Consider the following 17,034-nt stretch of genomic DNA (forward strand, 5'->3'; position numbering starts at 1 on the left):
GGAGGGAAGGCGGAGCTTTGTGGGAACTCAGAAAGCAGACGTGGTGCAATGGCTCCCAAACGAGGCTGTCTTGTGCCGGGAAACAGTTTAAGTGGAGACTGGAGCGTCCCTAAGGTGGGAACACCATAAGGAGCATTGAAGCCGCGAGGTGGGATTGGAGTCTGAGTGACTTCTAAGATCCCTTCTAAACCATTGGCCTTAGGAAGCTCTCAAAAGGGGTAGCTTCTTGTTTGTATGAAGTGCAGGGGATCCCAGAGATGAATTCCTGTGTGGCACTATCACCTTCTTCTGGTCACCTTTGCCTGGGCTTTCGGAGGAAACAGGAGTCCCTAGAGAGTCGTGGGGAAATGAGAGGGACAGATGAGCTGTGGTGGCGGCTGGATCCTCCCTGCTGCTTTGCTGCTGCTCTTCCCCCACAGAGTCAAGTTCAGATGCTCGACTTTACGAAACTCCAGAGAAGTTTGTTTCTTTACAGGATGCTTTTGATGATGTGGTGAAGTATTTTGGAGAAAACCCCAAGACGACGCCACCCTCTGTCTTCTTTCCCGTCTTTGTCCGGTTTGTGAAAGCCTATAAGGTAAATAGGAGCATGGGGTCCTTTAAAGTCTTCCTTGGCATTATTTCTCAAATGGGTGTCCCCCCAGAGCTGTGCCGGAGTCTCTGCGGCTGTGCAGAGGCCTTCCCTGTCCTTTAGGCAGCTGACCTGGGAGGTCAGCGTGAGGCCGCGGTCTCCAGTTCTGTGGAGGTCCTCACCCGTGAGGCTTCCTTTCTCTACCCAGCCAGGACTGGGGCTCAGCCTGAAGGCAAAAGCTCTTGGCTGCCCTTTGGGGCAAGTGAGACACTCCAGGACCATCACTTCCTTCCTGACCGTTCCCTCCTGTGTGCAGAGTGAAGGACTTAGAAACTCCAGGCCTCCCGTGCAGTTGTGGGACAAGTCAAGGGAGCGGACTCAGGCCTCCGGCAAGGGCTCTGTAGCTGAGGTCAGAGACAGCCTGCTTGGGTGTGTCCTGCCCAGGCCTTTAGGTCATCCAGACCTTTCTCTAGTGTGGACTGAAAGATGGCACTAGGAAGGATAGTTACTGTCTGTTTCCCCATCTGGACCAATAATAGCCCTTCCTTTATTTTTTTTTTTTTTTAAAGTTTGTTTCTTTTGAGAGAGAGAGCATGAGGGGGTATGGGTTAGGGGCAGAGAGCGAGGGGGGGAGAGAGAGAGAGAATCCCAAGCAGGCTCCACACTATCAGCGCAGAGCCTGATGCAGGGCTCAAACTCACAAACTGTGAAATCATGACCTGAGCCAAAATCAAGAATCGGATGCTTAACTGACTGAGCTACCCAGGCGCTCAGTGGCCCTTCCTTTATTTATTTTTCAACATTTATTTATTTTTGGGACAGAGAGAGACAGAGCATGAACGGGGGAGGGGCAGAGAAAGAGGGAGACACAGAATCGGAAACAGGCTCCAGGCTCCGAGCCATCAGCCCAGAGCCTGACGCGGGGCTCAAACTCACGGACTGCGAGATCGTGACCTGGCCGAAGTCGGACGCTCAACCGACTGCGCCACCCAGGCGCCCCATGGCCCTTCCTTTAAATAGGATATTTGACCCAATCCAGGGCTATGGTTTTGAAAAATCATGTGAACCAAAGAGGTATGTGTTGGAAGAATTTGTTCCTGAGAAAGAAGGACCGGGAGGTGGGGTGGCGGGGAGGCGGTGTTGAGGCGGGGCGTTAAGGGATGTTCTTATACTTAGGAGATATTGCAGACATTACACTCCAGGGTTGTCTACCCTATAACCTTGGTGGAAGAAGGAAGAGTGTGATCGGAGGAGGAGGAAGAAGGTGGCAGGGTCATCGTTTTTGAGAAACATCCTGTCGGATATAGTGGGTCACTTCTCTAGCTCCAGAACTATCCTTTGGCCTTTTACTGAAATTCGGAAGGTTACGTTATTTAGCCATCTTCTCTCAGCATGGCTTTGTGTAGCCGTGATAATCACAGGCTGTTGGCAAAAGGAAAAGTGGGGATGAACCCAAACACGGCAAAAAATCACTGGGAGCTGTGAGAGATGAGAATGTCACCGGTCACCAGCTGCTGCTGACTGTGGTACCCTGGGTTCACTGGGCTGGTGATGCTAGTGTGCTGCAGAGATCACTCAAAGTGATTCTTGTGATGTGCTGGGACCACATTTAAGGGAGGCTGGCTTCAAAAGAGAGAATGCCCAAGAGGGCTGAGCTGAGCTGAGCCTGTTTGATTCCATGTCCCAAATTTATCAGACTAGTCACTCTGCCGCCCTTGGGGAGGAGTGAGCTGTGGGGAGAGACCTGAGAGTGTCACTCAGGTGAGACCCTTGAAGGAAATAAGAGGCGAATGAATGGAGATTTCCCCCTAACCGCGGGCACAAGGAGAGGAATCTGAACTCCTGCTTTCAGAGAAACTGTAGGTAGGTGGACAGATTCTGGAAGCAAAATAAACTTATGTGACAATCACGGAGCAGAGCTGCCAGAAGTCCCACATCTGTGGGACTGAGACTGAGGAGCATTGTGAGTGGAGAAGGGGGTCATCAGGAAGGGATTTCTGGACCAGAATTGGAATTGCTAGGAGATGTCCTATAGACCAACAGTGAAAGCCCGGATCAGAGCCCTGCATAGACTTAAGTGGTAGATCTTGTAAGCTTTCTGTTCACTCTGATTCCTGGCTCATCAAGATTGTCTAAGAGTGACTTTAAAAGAATCTTGATTGCCATCATTCCCACTGATGTAATCTTTGGGTTCTTTTGATTTGACCCAGCAAGCCGAAGAGGAAAATGAGCTGAGGAAAAAGCAGGAACAAGCACTCATGGAAAAACTCCTGGAGCAAGAAGCCCTGATGGAGCAGCAGGACCCAAAGGTGAGAAGTGCCTGACCCCTGAGACTGTCCTCCTGGGAGGGGAGGCCCTTGTGGTTCCTCGAAGCCAGCAGGAAAGAGGGGCAAAAAGCCGGATTTGCACAGGAGCCTTACAGCTTCCTTCTAGGGCTTGCAGACGTGGCACATGGATTTGTTACTCACTACTTTGTTCAGCATACAGTGGAATGAGGTGAAGAGCATGTTTGTGTAGCATTTCCAAGTTTACGGAGATCAGGCACTTAAATCTCAGGTGGATATACAGTGAGGTCACACCAGATAACCTGATGAGTAACTGCTTAGTGTCCAGGGAAGGCTTCATGGGGTTGCCGTTGGTGCTGACCATGAGAGCTGGAGGGCTTCGCTACAAGTCATGGGGAGGAGCATTCCCTGGAGGGAAGCAGCCTAGGTAAAGACCACAAAGGCTGGCAAATCAGAGTGTTCTTCATCATGGTCCTCTGCACCAAAGTTTAAGAAGTCCATGGTTAATACCAGCTGTTTCTTGTGGCTGCAGGATCCAGCCTTCCCACTGCTGCCAGCTGGAGTTTTGTGTGTGCTTCAGAGAAAGTTTGTTTTCGTCCCAGAAGCTTTCTGAGTTTTTCTGTGGGCAGAATGTTGGAATGGTGCCATTTGTGTTTTTGTCTGAGGCTGCTTATTCAATGATCACGCACATTTGGATCAGTGGTGCTGGTCCCACTAATCTCTGCCATTTTTTTTTCTGCTCAGTCTCCTTCCCACAAATCAAAGAGGCAGCAGCAAGAATTAATTGCAGAATTAAGAAGGCGACAAGTTAAAGATAACAGACATGTATATGAAGGGAAAGATGGCGCCATTGAAGACATTATCACAGGTAAAAGATATTTTCTCGTTGTGGCCCATAGAGACCCCACTGATCTTACCCCTAGTGAGCTACTCGCCCATTGTGCTGCTGCTTTTATCCAGGGTTTACAAGTTCTTCAGGTGACTTTATTCAGGTCAAGAATAAAGGGGAACTCCATGCTAGTGTTAGAAGCATATTTATAGTGGCTGTATACTGCCTGTCAAGGAGACCCAGCACTCTCTGAAAAATCTGTTTCTCATTATCATTGGAATGTTGCAGATTTCACCAGGCCCCGCCTTCTGATGGTTTTCCATTGTCTTTGATTTGTTAGTCTGCTCCATTTTCTATGTGGCCACTCCTACCCAAGTGCCTGGTTAAAATAAATACTATGGATAAAGCCCATGCAGGGTTGTGTACTAACCGGAGTCAATGCACATTGTTCCAGCATGCTCTTTACGAGCTTTTTTACTCCTTCAACGTAACTGAGGACAGTAGGAAATAAGGAGCCGGTGCTTTCATTCTAATGGGCCAGCAGGCTGCTAGCCCACGGTTTTCAGTGAGTAGTGCCTAACCCAGCCTGGTCCTTGTCTGATTAGGTTGTAGCCTAATGCTTGCTGCTTGAATCCGTTCTGTAGAGATACTGCATTCTCTTACAGATGGGGAAAGTAATTTGAGCCACTACCTTATGACTGTGGCTACTAGTGACTTTCCTTTCTTGTCTGTTGCATATGAGTACTGTTTATTAGCTTCCAAGAGACTTCAAACTTTTTTTTTGCTGTAGGAAATTTAGAAAATATGCCATGCAAAACTGTAGAGAATAGTATGATGAGTTCCCATATGCTCGTCACCTGTTAATAATTTTCAACTCATGGCCAGTCTTGTTACTTGTCTGCTTCTGCCTGCTCCCCATTTACCAACCTGTAGGATTATTTTGAAGCAAATCTAAGACATACAGTTTCATCTGGTTATATTTCTGTTGGCGTCTTCAAAAGATAAGGACTATTTAATAAAGCAAACAAATACAGCCATAGTACCATTATCACACACCTCCAAAACTAACAACTTTTTAATATCAAATGTGCAGTCATTAGTCACATTTCCTCCATTGTCCTAATTTTTAAGAAATGTAACTTTCAGATTTTTGACTTCTCATTTTTTGTTAATAGCTCAGTCAGCATCGTAAATAGGGATCGATCCCAAACCACCAAAATCACAATTTTTTTTCCCACAAGCTCAAACCGAAGGAAATAAAATAGGTAAATAAATCACTAACAGGAAGTCAATAAAGAGTGTCTGGCCAAGAGTAAAGCCGTCTCAGTCATCAGTGGATAGGTAAGTGGCCGGTGAAGTGCCTCAGTATGGCGCACACGTAATCTGGACACGCATGTCTGCCAGTGTCTCATTGTTCACTCTGCAGTGACTTGCAGATGGCCCCTAGGGAAAGTCCCCATTGTTTAGCCCCCCCTGTTGTTTCCCCCACACTGAGGGAGAAGCTCTGCTCTGAGCAAGACCAGGAACAGATCTTTTTGGGTAAGCACCTGCTAGCCTCTGTGCCGTAATAAGATTAACTGCAGGGAGACGAGCATCGAGCCTCGCATATTAAGAACTTAGAGTTCCTTTTCCATCAGTCTGTTCTCCATGTCAGTGACACCTGGCTTGTAAACTGAGTGAAATGTCCAGTTTCTGTTTGCCTGACCTAATCGTTCAGCCACCATTGGAGGTGAATGAGTATCGGCTTACAGAGCAGGTTTTATTCTCATTAAAATACTTTCCACCCACCAAGCCCCAGACTGACTAACTCTTTTAGACTTTATGAACTCACTTGGGTATATATTGCCTTTCCCTCCTTCCCTGGCCACCTCCCCCCTTCCCCCCTCGCCTTCCCCAGGTATGATTAACAAAGCACTAACCATGTACTAATATGATAGATCTTGGCTCTTACTCTCTGCTGTTTGTCTTATTTGGCTATCATTTTCAATGCAGTGCTGAAGACTGTGCCCTTTACTGCTCGCACCGCCAAGCGTGGCTCTCGATTTTTCTGCGAACCTGTTCTCACTGAGGAATACCATTACTAAACTATTACTCTTTCTCACCTGATGCTCTTAAAAGGTTGCTACAGATTTTTTGACCTCTTATGCCCCTCTGTCTGTCTGTTAGGGCCACCCAATATGCTAGCATGGAATTGCTGTCTCCACCATGTTATATTTTATGTTGCCTTCACACTGCATGGTTTTGCATTTCAGTCATTACTGCTTACTCACTGCCACTTTCAGTATGTCTAGGAATCCACACGGCTATGGTGGTCTGAGTCTGAGGGATTTGGATTAATAGAATTGCTTGCAGAAATTTTTAGAAAAACACTATAAATAGAGCAGTACTTTGAGAATTAGTATTCGGACCAAGTAGGCTGTTACAAGTCTTTTGGGCTAGTGTCTCTGAACACAAAATGATAGTCATTAATAACAGTAACTACCATACCTAACATTTATTGAGCACTTGGTATTTTGTCATGAATGTACAGATATTAAACCAGCCTCTTTTCTGTACTCACTTAACATGCTTTGATGAAATGAGCTGTGTGCAAGTGCTCAGGAATGCAGAGTGCTCTAAAGTTGAAAAATGATTTGCAGAAAAAAGTGTGAACTACACACAGTTGTAAATTGGGTCTTTCTTAACTCTCTTATACCATCTGTAGCCATCACCCACAGCATGATGGAGCTCATGGTATAAGCAAGTAGCCCTTTGGACCTAGAAATCTGTATAAGTTGATATAGGCAATCCATAGCTGTATATTCCACGTCTTCTCCTGAGTGTCATGCCCACATTCAGATATCACGTTGGAACAAGGCTGTGAGGCAGAAAGTGAAAACAAAGGCTTTAGGAGCTCTCCACAGTCTTTCCTCATTTGTGCTTCTTCACTGTCGCTCGGTTCCGTGTCAAATCCAGGGCATTTCTCTTGTGATGAGATCATATCTGGACCTGCATCTTTGGTCAGGATGGTGGCAACTAGAAACACTAATAGCAAAAACCTATTCTTGGAGAATGCCACTGTTCTTGGAATCAAAACAAAACAAAACCCCAGATTTTCAAGAAGTAACAGCCTGCCCTCGGTTCCTGATGGCTAGATAAGAGACAAACTTCTCTGCAGGGCCCAGTTGATTAGAAAATGGATAAGAGAAGCACATATTCTAATTGGAAATGACCATTAGCTTCCTGTGCTGAGATTGACATGGAACGGGGTACCTGTTTTGATTGTGGCATTAGCTTGTCTGTGAATTGCGCTTGTTATGTATGTGCCTCTGTCACTGAGGATCTCAAAGGATGTGGTGTGTGGTTGCCCACCCTGCAGTGTACTTACCCACCAGTGCTTATTAACAAGGCTAGACACTGTCATCTACTCAGCTAATGTTCCTGTCAGCTTTGCTGCTGGACTATCATTCTGGAGCCATATTTCAAAGCAGCTTGGATTTGGGTGGTCAGAGGGGATGGGTGGGAAGATCCTCTCCACTTTCCCTTGTTTTATCTAACACCTCTTGTATTAATGGCCTCCCACTCTCTTCCTCTGTCGGCTAACATGCCGGGTATGTTAAGCACTAGGTTGAATTGCTTTCCGTTTTCATCCCATTTTTACTTAACCATCATTTTGTGTTTTTGTTTTTTTTTCTGTTTAGCCTTAAAGAAGAATAATATCACTAAATTTCCAAATGTTCACTCGAGGGTAAGGATTTCTTCTAGCACACCGGTGGTGGAGGATACACAGAGCTGGCAAGCATCACTTTTTACTTAGCTTCCTCCTCTCTCTGTATGCAGATCAGTGGTTTCAGTCTATGGCTGAGGGTGATACTGGTGAGAGTCTGACCAGGGAGAAGTCTTTGTAACCTCGCATTTCAGTGATGTGAGGCAGAGCCTCTCTGTTGGACTCTTTCTGGCCTGCTTCCATGTTGTTAAGTGTGATGGCTTGGGCAAGGGTATTTGCTGATGATTGTACCTGCTTTGGGTGCTAGGCTGTCCTTCTCCGACCCTTTTCTTGGCCTTCGAGTTAAGCAGTTAACCTCTTTTGATCTGAAGAAGTTGAGAGCACTTCCTGGCCGGGGAACATGATCTTTATGGCCTTTGAAGATGATGATCTTTAGAGCCAGTTGTTGAGAAGACTCAGGCATCACAGAGCTACAAGTCACTTAGCCAGAAGTGGAATTCTGAACTTCCCTTACCACTCTGGGCCAAGAAGCAGAAGCTTGAGTGGATTAAGGCATACAAAACTATTCTTCCCTTGAATTTAGAAGGGCAGGGTACCAAATTCCAAGGAGTCAGGAGCTTAGGTCTCAGCACTGACTCAGCTCCAGTCTGTTTTTGCCATGTGAAAATTTGGGCTCAGTGTTGCCAGGCCCTCCAGTTTTCCAAGGGAAATCAGAAACCTTGTTTTTTATATTAATTATTTAAAGATCAGGAAACTGTATTTAAAAATACAAGTTGGAGGCCAAACATTCTGTAGGCCAGATATGGCCCACTGGCTCCATTTTCAAGCTACTTAGTGGGTAAAAGGATAAACAAAGATTTGAGCTGCTTTAATTCTGTTGTTTATGTTTCCCCTTCAAGATATAGAATGTTTCCTAACAGAAGTCAATAATATTAAGTTAATGAAAGGGAAATATATACTAATTAAATGAAACAGTGGGAAAAAGTACAAAGCCTGCCCTGCCCTATCAAAAGCAGCTTACCTGCGTGCTAGGCAAAGCATGTTTTCATATTAAAGAATACTTACATAGAATAAAATCCCTTGTTCATGCCACTTTATCCCATTAGAACAATGGCTTCTTGAGCCAATATGCAGTGATTGGTTCACTTATTCAACAAAGCTTTGTTGTTGTTGTTGTTGTTTTAATGTTAGGCATTTTAAACATTCTCTTTAAACATTTTAAACAAACTGGAAAATTGAGGAGGGCCTGTTCAACTTCTTCCCTCCAATGAAAAACAGGAACTACCTATGGCAGGACAGAACATACAGAAATAGAGAATTATTTTGATTTAGTGATTTATCTTTCTTTAGTGGTTAATTGGGCATTATGTGTCTAATTCACGAAATAAAAAATGGACTCCAGCTAATATTGAATAAAAATTATGGAACCTCTGCAAAATAAGCATAGTGTCCTTCCTGGATTAAAATTTCAGGTAAGATAGGACAGGGCTTATTAGTTTTGCAGTTTAAGATTCATTTTAATTATTGTTGATACTCAGTTTCCAGAAAAAACAAAAACAAAAACAAAGAAAACTAAGCCACAGCTTTTTCCAATTGAAGAAACACTTCAAAATAAGACTCCAGCTAGACTCTCTGGCCAGTGACAGGAGCAGTTGCCTCTCTTCTGTATTTTTCTAAAAGTTCCAGAATCACACCAGTATTACATCCTGCTTTGTTTAAATATTGAGGGCAAAGTACATGTCCTTGGCTCAAATACTCAATGAATTTTGAAGGGCCTGTTAGCTGACTCTTCTACACAAGCTGCTTTGATTGGCTGCCAGCTGACTTTTGTCTTGCTTAGACACATGATACTAAAGGTTGCAGTTCTCTTATTGGTAATCTTCTCTTTACAGATCTTAGAAACCAACCATACAGACGAGCCGATGCGGTGAGGAGAAGTGTCAGGCGGCGCTTTGATGATCAGAACTTGCGTTCTGTTAATGGTGCCGAAATAACCATGTGAACCTGAGACCTGCCTGTATGAGTAGAGAGTGCGTGAATGAAACTCTCCACATGAACTTTATGCGCTACCCTTTAACTGCAACCTTGAACATTGATAAAATATTCTAAGGGCTCAGATTTAGCAAACACATAGGAATTTAAAAATGACGGGCTCTCCTTTCAACCTTTGTTAACAAGTGCCTAAAAGTGGAAGTACCTGCTCAGATTAATCAAAGCAATAGGGTTTGATTTGATTAGGTATCTTTTTACACCAGTATATTATCCAATTTTTTAACCAAAATGTAAATTTCGTATTACATTCATTATCTGCCATTGTGATTGTCCCATGATGGCACACCCTGGTTTCCTGATAAGTTGTAAATAACGTGGATGTAATCTGCTCTGGGTTTCCTTTGCTGAGATGTCTTAAGGAATTTTGTGTTTTAGCCATACCCATCAACTTTGTATTTTAAAGGGCTTGCAACATGGAAGAAGGAAAAGGTCACATGACAGACTGCTGTCCATAAGCAAGCCCCAGCGAAGTACAAACAGGATGTATTGCAGTGGCACAGGATAAGTCCCTCAACTCTTATCTCGTTACACATTCTACTTCTGTGCTAGGGTTATGATGCCCTGTGAGAAAAGTTCACCGGTATGAATGCAAGGATATAGTGGCATACAGATTTGTGTAAGATTTATTTGCAGTACTGTGTTCTTCAGCTAGAGGCAGCTTTTAAAAAAAATAATGCAAATGTATTTATTAATTAGCACTAAAATTAACATCTCAGTAATCAGTATTAGGATTTCTGAGGACTATTATGGGCCAATCCTGAGAATAGAAATTGGTGCCTTGCTAGCCAGGGAGAAGCTCACTAGCTTTATCTACAAGCATTCAAGATTACTTCTGCTAGCTCGTAGTGTTAGTTAACCCAGCCTTATTCTGACAATCGCAAGTTTTTTTTCCCCTTCTTCTTCCTTTTATAAATTGGATATATTTTGCATTACATATCAAAGCTAAATTCTTGTATTTCCCACATAACTTTATGGGAAATTGCAATTAAATTGCTTGAAATATTCACATTGGGATTAAGCTTACATGATAGGTAATGGGACTAAATCAATGGCCAACTAAGCCACTGTTATTTTTCCTTCCTCTCTGGCAGGGCACTTGATCCATTCCAAAGTCAGAAACTGGACTAAAGCTAATTTGTACTTTCCATAATATACATTCTGCTTCTGGCTTACCTTCTTGGTACATTACATCAATATATTAATTGTAAAGTTTATTGTATAGTATTTAACCACTGAATCTTATTTTATGTTGTGCTTATGTGAGCTCCTTGGTGAAGGTCCCATTTTCCTTGGATAATGTGTAGTTATATGATCTCTTTTTAAATGTACAGATATTTTGCTATAAAATTGGTGCAGTTTTTTATGGTTTTTACACTTTAATTCCCACCTAAGCCTCTGGGTAATATTGTAAATATTGTTTAAAAATGCATCAGCCTGTGCTATACAATCTGAATGTTATTTTAACTTATAGGTTTTTTTTTTTTTTAATATATATATTTAACTACAAGGACAGTTTAGGGATCAGTTACCACATTTCACTTTAGCATACCTATTTACAAAAAATTACTTTTAAAACTGCCACCTGCTAGCACATTTTCATAAATGTGTACTTTAAAAAGAACATGCTGAGATTTTGTCTGTTGACTCAACATTCATTTTGGTGAAAAAAGCAATTTGACCATGAGCTACAACACAAGTAGTCGGCCCTTTATCACAAGCAGCTGTTTTCCAAAGCTCAGTGCTAATGAGCATATATTAAAATAATTACCTATTTATTAATCTACAGATAGACAATAATGTTGGCATGTTCTTTTGTTTATTAATGGGCCTGCTTCTTAGCAATATTAGAAATGTTTTATAAAAAAGCAGTTCATGTTACTTTTCTGGTCTTTTCATGGCATATGAGCAAATAAACTATTTACACTACTATCCTGTAATATGTTGTGATCTTTCAGGGGCATACTTTGGCAGGGGGGGTTACTAGTTCCATGGCTCAAACTCAAGATACAAACTCTTGATCACTTGCTATATGGAACATAGGAACCACATTTTCATAGTGAGGGACACATCTCCCAACCATTAATGATTCTGTTGCTTCCAGAGAAGCACTTTTGTTTGGTGAAGATATTGCCTCCCCCAGATTTGTTCAATGAGGATGTTGTGTGTATACAGACAGGTTATGTGTGGACTACAGAGGTAACCAGGTAACCTTGCAACTGACAACCACATCAAATGGTTGGCCAGGTATGTACAAGCCTTTTGGCCTCCATTGCCCAAACATACTGTTATTTGTAGTGATAATTCCAAGTCCTCACAAAAACTTACGTGCAACATTCAGTATAACTTTTTAGGGAAGCAAGGAAATTTGATATAGATTTTTTAATGTTTGAGAGTGAGTGTGAGTGGGGGAGGGGCAGAGAGAAAGAGAATCTGAAGCAGGTTCCTGGCTCTGAGCACACAGCCTGACACGGGCCGAACTCACAAACTGCGAGATCATGACCTGAGCTGAAGTAGGATGCTCAACTGAGCAAGCCAGGCACCCCTGAAATTTGATATTTTAGAAAACTGTCCGAGTGGCTTTAAAACAATTTTCTTACAGGGGCATGAGTTATTTAGTTGTTGTATTAGGTTTTTGTTATCAATTCAGTGGTCTTCTCACTGCACCACAGTTATACAATGTAGTTGAAGCTTTATTTTTATAGAGAAGAAAAAGTTAAATTTCACTTAGTAAAATTCTCTAGTTTGTGCCTTCATGGTATTAGAAATAAGATTTTTTCATTAAAAAAATTTTTTTTTAATGTTTGAGAGAGTGAGCCAGGGAGGGACAGAGAGGGAGACAGAATCTGAAGCAGGCTCCAGGCCCTGAGCTGTCAGCGTACAGCCCAATGCAGGGTGCGAACCCACAAACTCTGAGATTATGACCTGAGCTGAAGTTGGATGCTCAACCGACTGAGCCACCCATGTACCCCAAGATCTTTTTTGTAAAGTAGGCTTCATGCCCAGCATGGAGCCCAGTGTGAGGCTTGAATTCATGACCCTGAGATCAGGACCTGAGCTGAGATCAAGAGTTGGATACTTAACCCACTGAGCCACCCAGGTGCCCCAGAAATAAGATTTTTAATATTATACAAATTTAGAACATTTTCAAACCCAAACCACAGCAGTAAGTTCAAATGAGGTAGATATGGTTAGGTGTAGGCCGTTATATACCATTAGTAACATTTAAGTTTTAATGTTTATTCATCTTTGAGAGGGAGCACAAGTGGGGGAGGGGCAGAGAGAGAGAGGGCGACACAGATTCCCAGCAGGCTCCAGGCTCTCAGCACAGACTCAGGGCTCGAACTCATGAGCTGTGAGATCACGACCCGAGCCGAAGTCGGTCGCTCAACACTGAGCCACCCAGGTGCCCCTAACCACATTTAAAGATGCTTGCCCATGACTCAGAATTAAGTCTCCTGATTCCCCACTCCCAGTCCTCTAAAAGTCTAAATTCTAATCCACTAAAATTCACTGCAATGAATGTCCAAAGGGCCCTGCTGACTCAACAATGATCAGCCCAGAACGGGACTTGATACATCACTGTGGTTCAACATACTGGATTTTGTGAAATTATCTTTTACATTGGAAGATATGCTTTTATAATAGCTTCACAATTCACATACCAATTAATGTGATAAAACTGCTCTCAGCCCTAAGATATTTTTAAAAATTTTATCAGAAGTGTCTGCAAAAACGATTGGGCCGGTATATGAAAGGATTAATTTTTCTCTTAAAACTAATACCTGCTCTATTTTCAAGAAAAAATCTGAAACTTGAAAAAGTGCATCAAGTTGTTGACAGACTTTCTTTGGTCTAATTTTTATAGAAAAAATCAAGTATGACACTGAGGAAACAATGTGGGCATCTAGCCTCTCACAGCACAAAACTGCTGCATATGAGGGGTTCTTAAATGAAAAGTTGACACAAATCCAATTTACTTAGTAAAAAGATGTCATTTTTTCTAATAAATTATATTTATTTACAAAAGTCTAATTTTATATAACTATTAAGGTTCTTTACATCAGAACAATATATAAACAGAAGAGAAAATCTGGTAATTACAAACACAGAAAATAGAAACCTGTTCCCCCTATTATTACTCACCTTTCAGAACAAATCTTCAGTTTAGTTGTAGAGAGGTAGGCAAGAGACCAAACCTACCAAAGTTTCAGGCAGGGTCAAAATAAAAGAGTATTTATAAATAGCACATTTTCGATACCCCAAGGAACAGCATAAAAGGGCATTAAGAAATGGCTTTTGGATTCTGATTAGGCAGCCACTCTGTTTCAGACTATCAATGAAAACTGGGGTGGGGAGTTGTTAGTTCTCCTAAATTGCAAACAGCAATAGGCCATTATACCTGGGCAATTACCAGTCATTAACAATAACAAGATGGCCTTGAAGAATAGATCCTATGGAGTCACAAAAGCAGTTTTTATGTAGCAAGTCTGAAAAGCACAGAAAATCTACTTAAACTTAAGGAACTTAGGCCAAGGAGACAAGCTAAATAAAATGGAGAATGGAGTGTGTAATTGGAGCCCCGTTTTTTCACTTCCCATACCTCACGCTTTGTTGGAAACAGCCTGAAATAATTAGTTCTCAGTTTAGAATTTAGGAATTTTTTTGTTTCCAGCATGGCCTTTAAAGACTAATTCTGATCTAGCTAAATTACTACTTTTGAACTACTATAACTTATGAATATGAAAACTATGTTTTAAATCACAAAGGATTTCCTTTCCTACTCAAAACCACATGGAAGTAACATGTTCTAACAAGCTTTTGGAAATTTCTGTAGTAAAAGTGACAAGGTACAATCACTAGAACTTGTCCTCAGTGCATTTCGATTATGTATGTGGCTTTAGTTGTGGTTTAGTATAGATTATTGCATGATGCTTTTTCAAGCATCTCCTATAATGCAGAGGCTGGGTACCATGGATATTGGGTAAGTCTGTCAACTAAAATTTTACATCCATTCAATGTATGCCTACTGTGTGCCAGGCACTGTCTTAATCCACAGGATATAGCAGTTAATGAAACACAAATCCCTGTCTCCAAGGAACCTATCATTTAAGTCCAAACAACTGAAAAACTTAAGACCAAGGTAAGATTTAATAAAGGTAAGAATCATTAGACTGAAATATGCTATTAAGCCTATTTAGAACACAGTTCTGTGAAAAACTACTCATGACATTTTGCTTTTCCTTTACGTACAGTTTTTCCTAGAAAATATGAAAGAATTAAAATTGTACCTGGTACTGAGATACATCCCCAAGGGGAAAAGCAGCAGCCTGATTTAAGATACAAGGAATTAATGTGCTTTGCCTTATGTTGCTTTTAGAAATGTTTATTTGGTTCCTTAGTTTTGTACTTTACATTTAAATTACATAATACTCTTAAATATTCTATAAAGCATTCGTCACTCCTCCCTGGGCACTATTTGATTAGAAACCGTTCTCTCTCTCAAATAGCATCTAAACTATAAAAAAAGAAAAATCTTTATAAGGCTACCCCTTTCTGGATGCAGAGAAAAGTGGCTGCCTAGTCAGCACTGAGTTGACCATTAACACTGGGAGAAAACCAGGATCATCTAGACAAATGCTTGGTAACACAGGACAAAGGCCCTTTGAAAAATGATAATTATGGACCGTGTTTCCAGATAAACGTAGAGACATTTCAGCTTTTACATTTTCTTTACTCCACCAATGAATTTAGGCCTTACTCTAGGCCATTTTTATTTTATAGTTGTATGAATTGAGGCCCAATTAGCAAAAGTCAAGCTGTGACATTTTGATCATTTTCGAATTTACTGGGAGCCATAAAAAGTGAAGTTTTTATTGTTGAAAAACATGACTGATCTATATGCTGAAGCTCATATGGGTATTAATGAAATACTCTTGCTGTGTTAAACAAAAAAAAAAGGACCATTGCTTTTATTTAAAAGCATTATTTAAATAAATTTGGGAAAGTGTAAAGAATTCATCATACTGACTAAATTCACTTCATACAAATTCAATTTTCCCATATAGGAATTACTAGACTGCAAGAAAAAGAAAACATCAAATATTTGAGATTCTTAGACTATTATGTTATTAAATATATTAGTAAATTTAATCCAATAATTCATTAATATTGATGTTACAGAGGGAAGAAAAACCCTCATTTACCTAAGAGTCTGATGCTTAACTGAAAAGTATAAATTCCCCTCATCTGCAAATAAACATACTTCCCTGTTTGAACACACGTTCCATAAGGAGTTTGAACAAATCTGTTTAACATAACCAATATTCTAAGACATTTCAGGTTGTAGCAGACTGAAAATTTAGAAACCTAATCTAGTAAATTAAAAATATTCACAAAGAACTCTTGCTATAACAAAAGTTTCCATCACCTGTGCCTTCAGGGTTATACAGTATCTTTTTGGTAACTAAATTCCATTTGATGGGTTTGTTAAAGTAAGCAAGGATTATAGTCACTTCAGTTATATCTCTTATAATAAGGATATTCTATTTTGAATTGCAATTTCAGAAAACTAGTTTTTAGGTCAAATAATTTTCATGGATGAACTACAGAGAAACTTGAATTTGTATTAAAGGAACGTGAGGTGGTAAGACAGTACCTCTAAGAAATACAGAAATCTATTTTGAGGACATGCTAAAACATATCAATAGGTTTTTATTTAAATAGAAAAATTAAAACTTAAAAAAAAACATCATTCATGGAATTAAAATTTTACAGATTCTAAATTCTCTTGTGAAACACCACTAGTACTTCTGCCAATATGATATGCACTTTAAAGATTTCACCACTGACTTCCATGTCAAGTGTCTGACATGATTAGTGATATTAACTATCATTATGAGACGTTTGAAAATTAAATCTAGGCAACTCCCTATTGCCAAGGTTGTTATATGTTTTGGTTCTAATATACAATAAGAGACCAACCCTCAAGTAAGCAACTTCATTACTTCACATATTCTAAGGATGTTCTCATTTTCCACAGTCCTGTCAGTTTTCACAGCAGAAAAATGACTTGGCAGAGTAGAAACAACTTTCCCACCCCCTTTTTCTTGAGGCTTGAAACAGTGGGCAGGGATGGGAGAGTAGTCCTGGTCATTTCATTAGAATGGTGAAGGAAAAATAAGATGAACTTTTTGTTCTTCTAAATGCCAATTGAAATAGGATTGCTCCAAGTGTCCAAAATAAAAAAATACATAATGCCAAAGACTATGTGCTAATATTTACTTATTAAAAAAATCTCCTGCACTGAAGGAAAATAGTATAAATTACATTACCAACTTGCAAAAGTTAGCATGTAAAGAGTATTCTAGCTTCAAACCACTGCCTCTCTAAAGTTTTCTATAGGAAATTTGTAGATCAAAAACAAATTATAGGGGCTTCAAATGTACGGGTTTATAATATTCTTAAATATTAAAAAGGTAAAGTAACCTAGCTATATGGGTAAGATGAAGCAAAATTTCAAGGATTTAGTATCTTGAAATGATAATACAATTTTCTTAGAGCTGAGTAGTTTAAGTAGAAATAAATACTAGTA

At 40.7% G+C, this 17,034-nt stretch overlaps 1 protein-coding gene across 13 annotated transcripts in view; it reads left to right on the forward strand.

The window, feature by feature from the left end:
• The window catches only part of FMNL2 (formin like 2), a 311,765-nt gene extending 300,393 nt beyond the window's left edge, over positions 1 to 11,372 (forward strand). For 5 of the 13 annotated variants that reach the window (XM_086718606.1, XM_025933206.2, XM_086718604.1 and 2 more), the window contains 4 exons: positions 476 to 577; positions 2,782 to 2,880; positions 3,601 to 3,724; positions 9,284 to 11,372. In XM_086718606.1, coding sequence (XP_086574732.1) covers positions 476 to 577; positions 2,782 to 2,880; positions 3,601 to 3,724; positions 9,284 to 9,393 — 435 coding nt within the window. In that variant the 3' untranslated portion in view covers positions 9,394 to 11,372. Of the gene's footprint in view, positions 1 to 475; positions 578 to 2,781; positions 2,881 to 3,600; positions 3,725 to 5,677; positions 5,804 to 7,365; positions 7,460 to 9,283 lie in introns of those variants that run through there. The other 8 variants (XM_086718614.1, XM_086718607.1, XM_086718612.1 and 5 more) reach the window with 4 other exon arrangements.
• The last annotated feature ends 5,662 nt before the right edge of the window (positions 11,373 to 17,034 follow it).

The sequence above is a fragment of the Puma concolor genome, chromosome C1, assembly GCF_028749965.1.
Source record: "Puma concolor isolate L17-30 chromosome C1, mPumCon1.1.hap2, whole genome shotgun sequence".
Taxonomy (NCBI): Eukaryota; Metazoa; Chordata; class Mammalia; order Carnivora; family Felidae; genus Puma; species Puma concolor.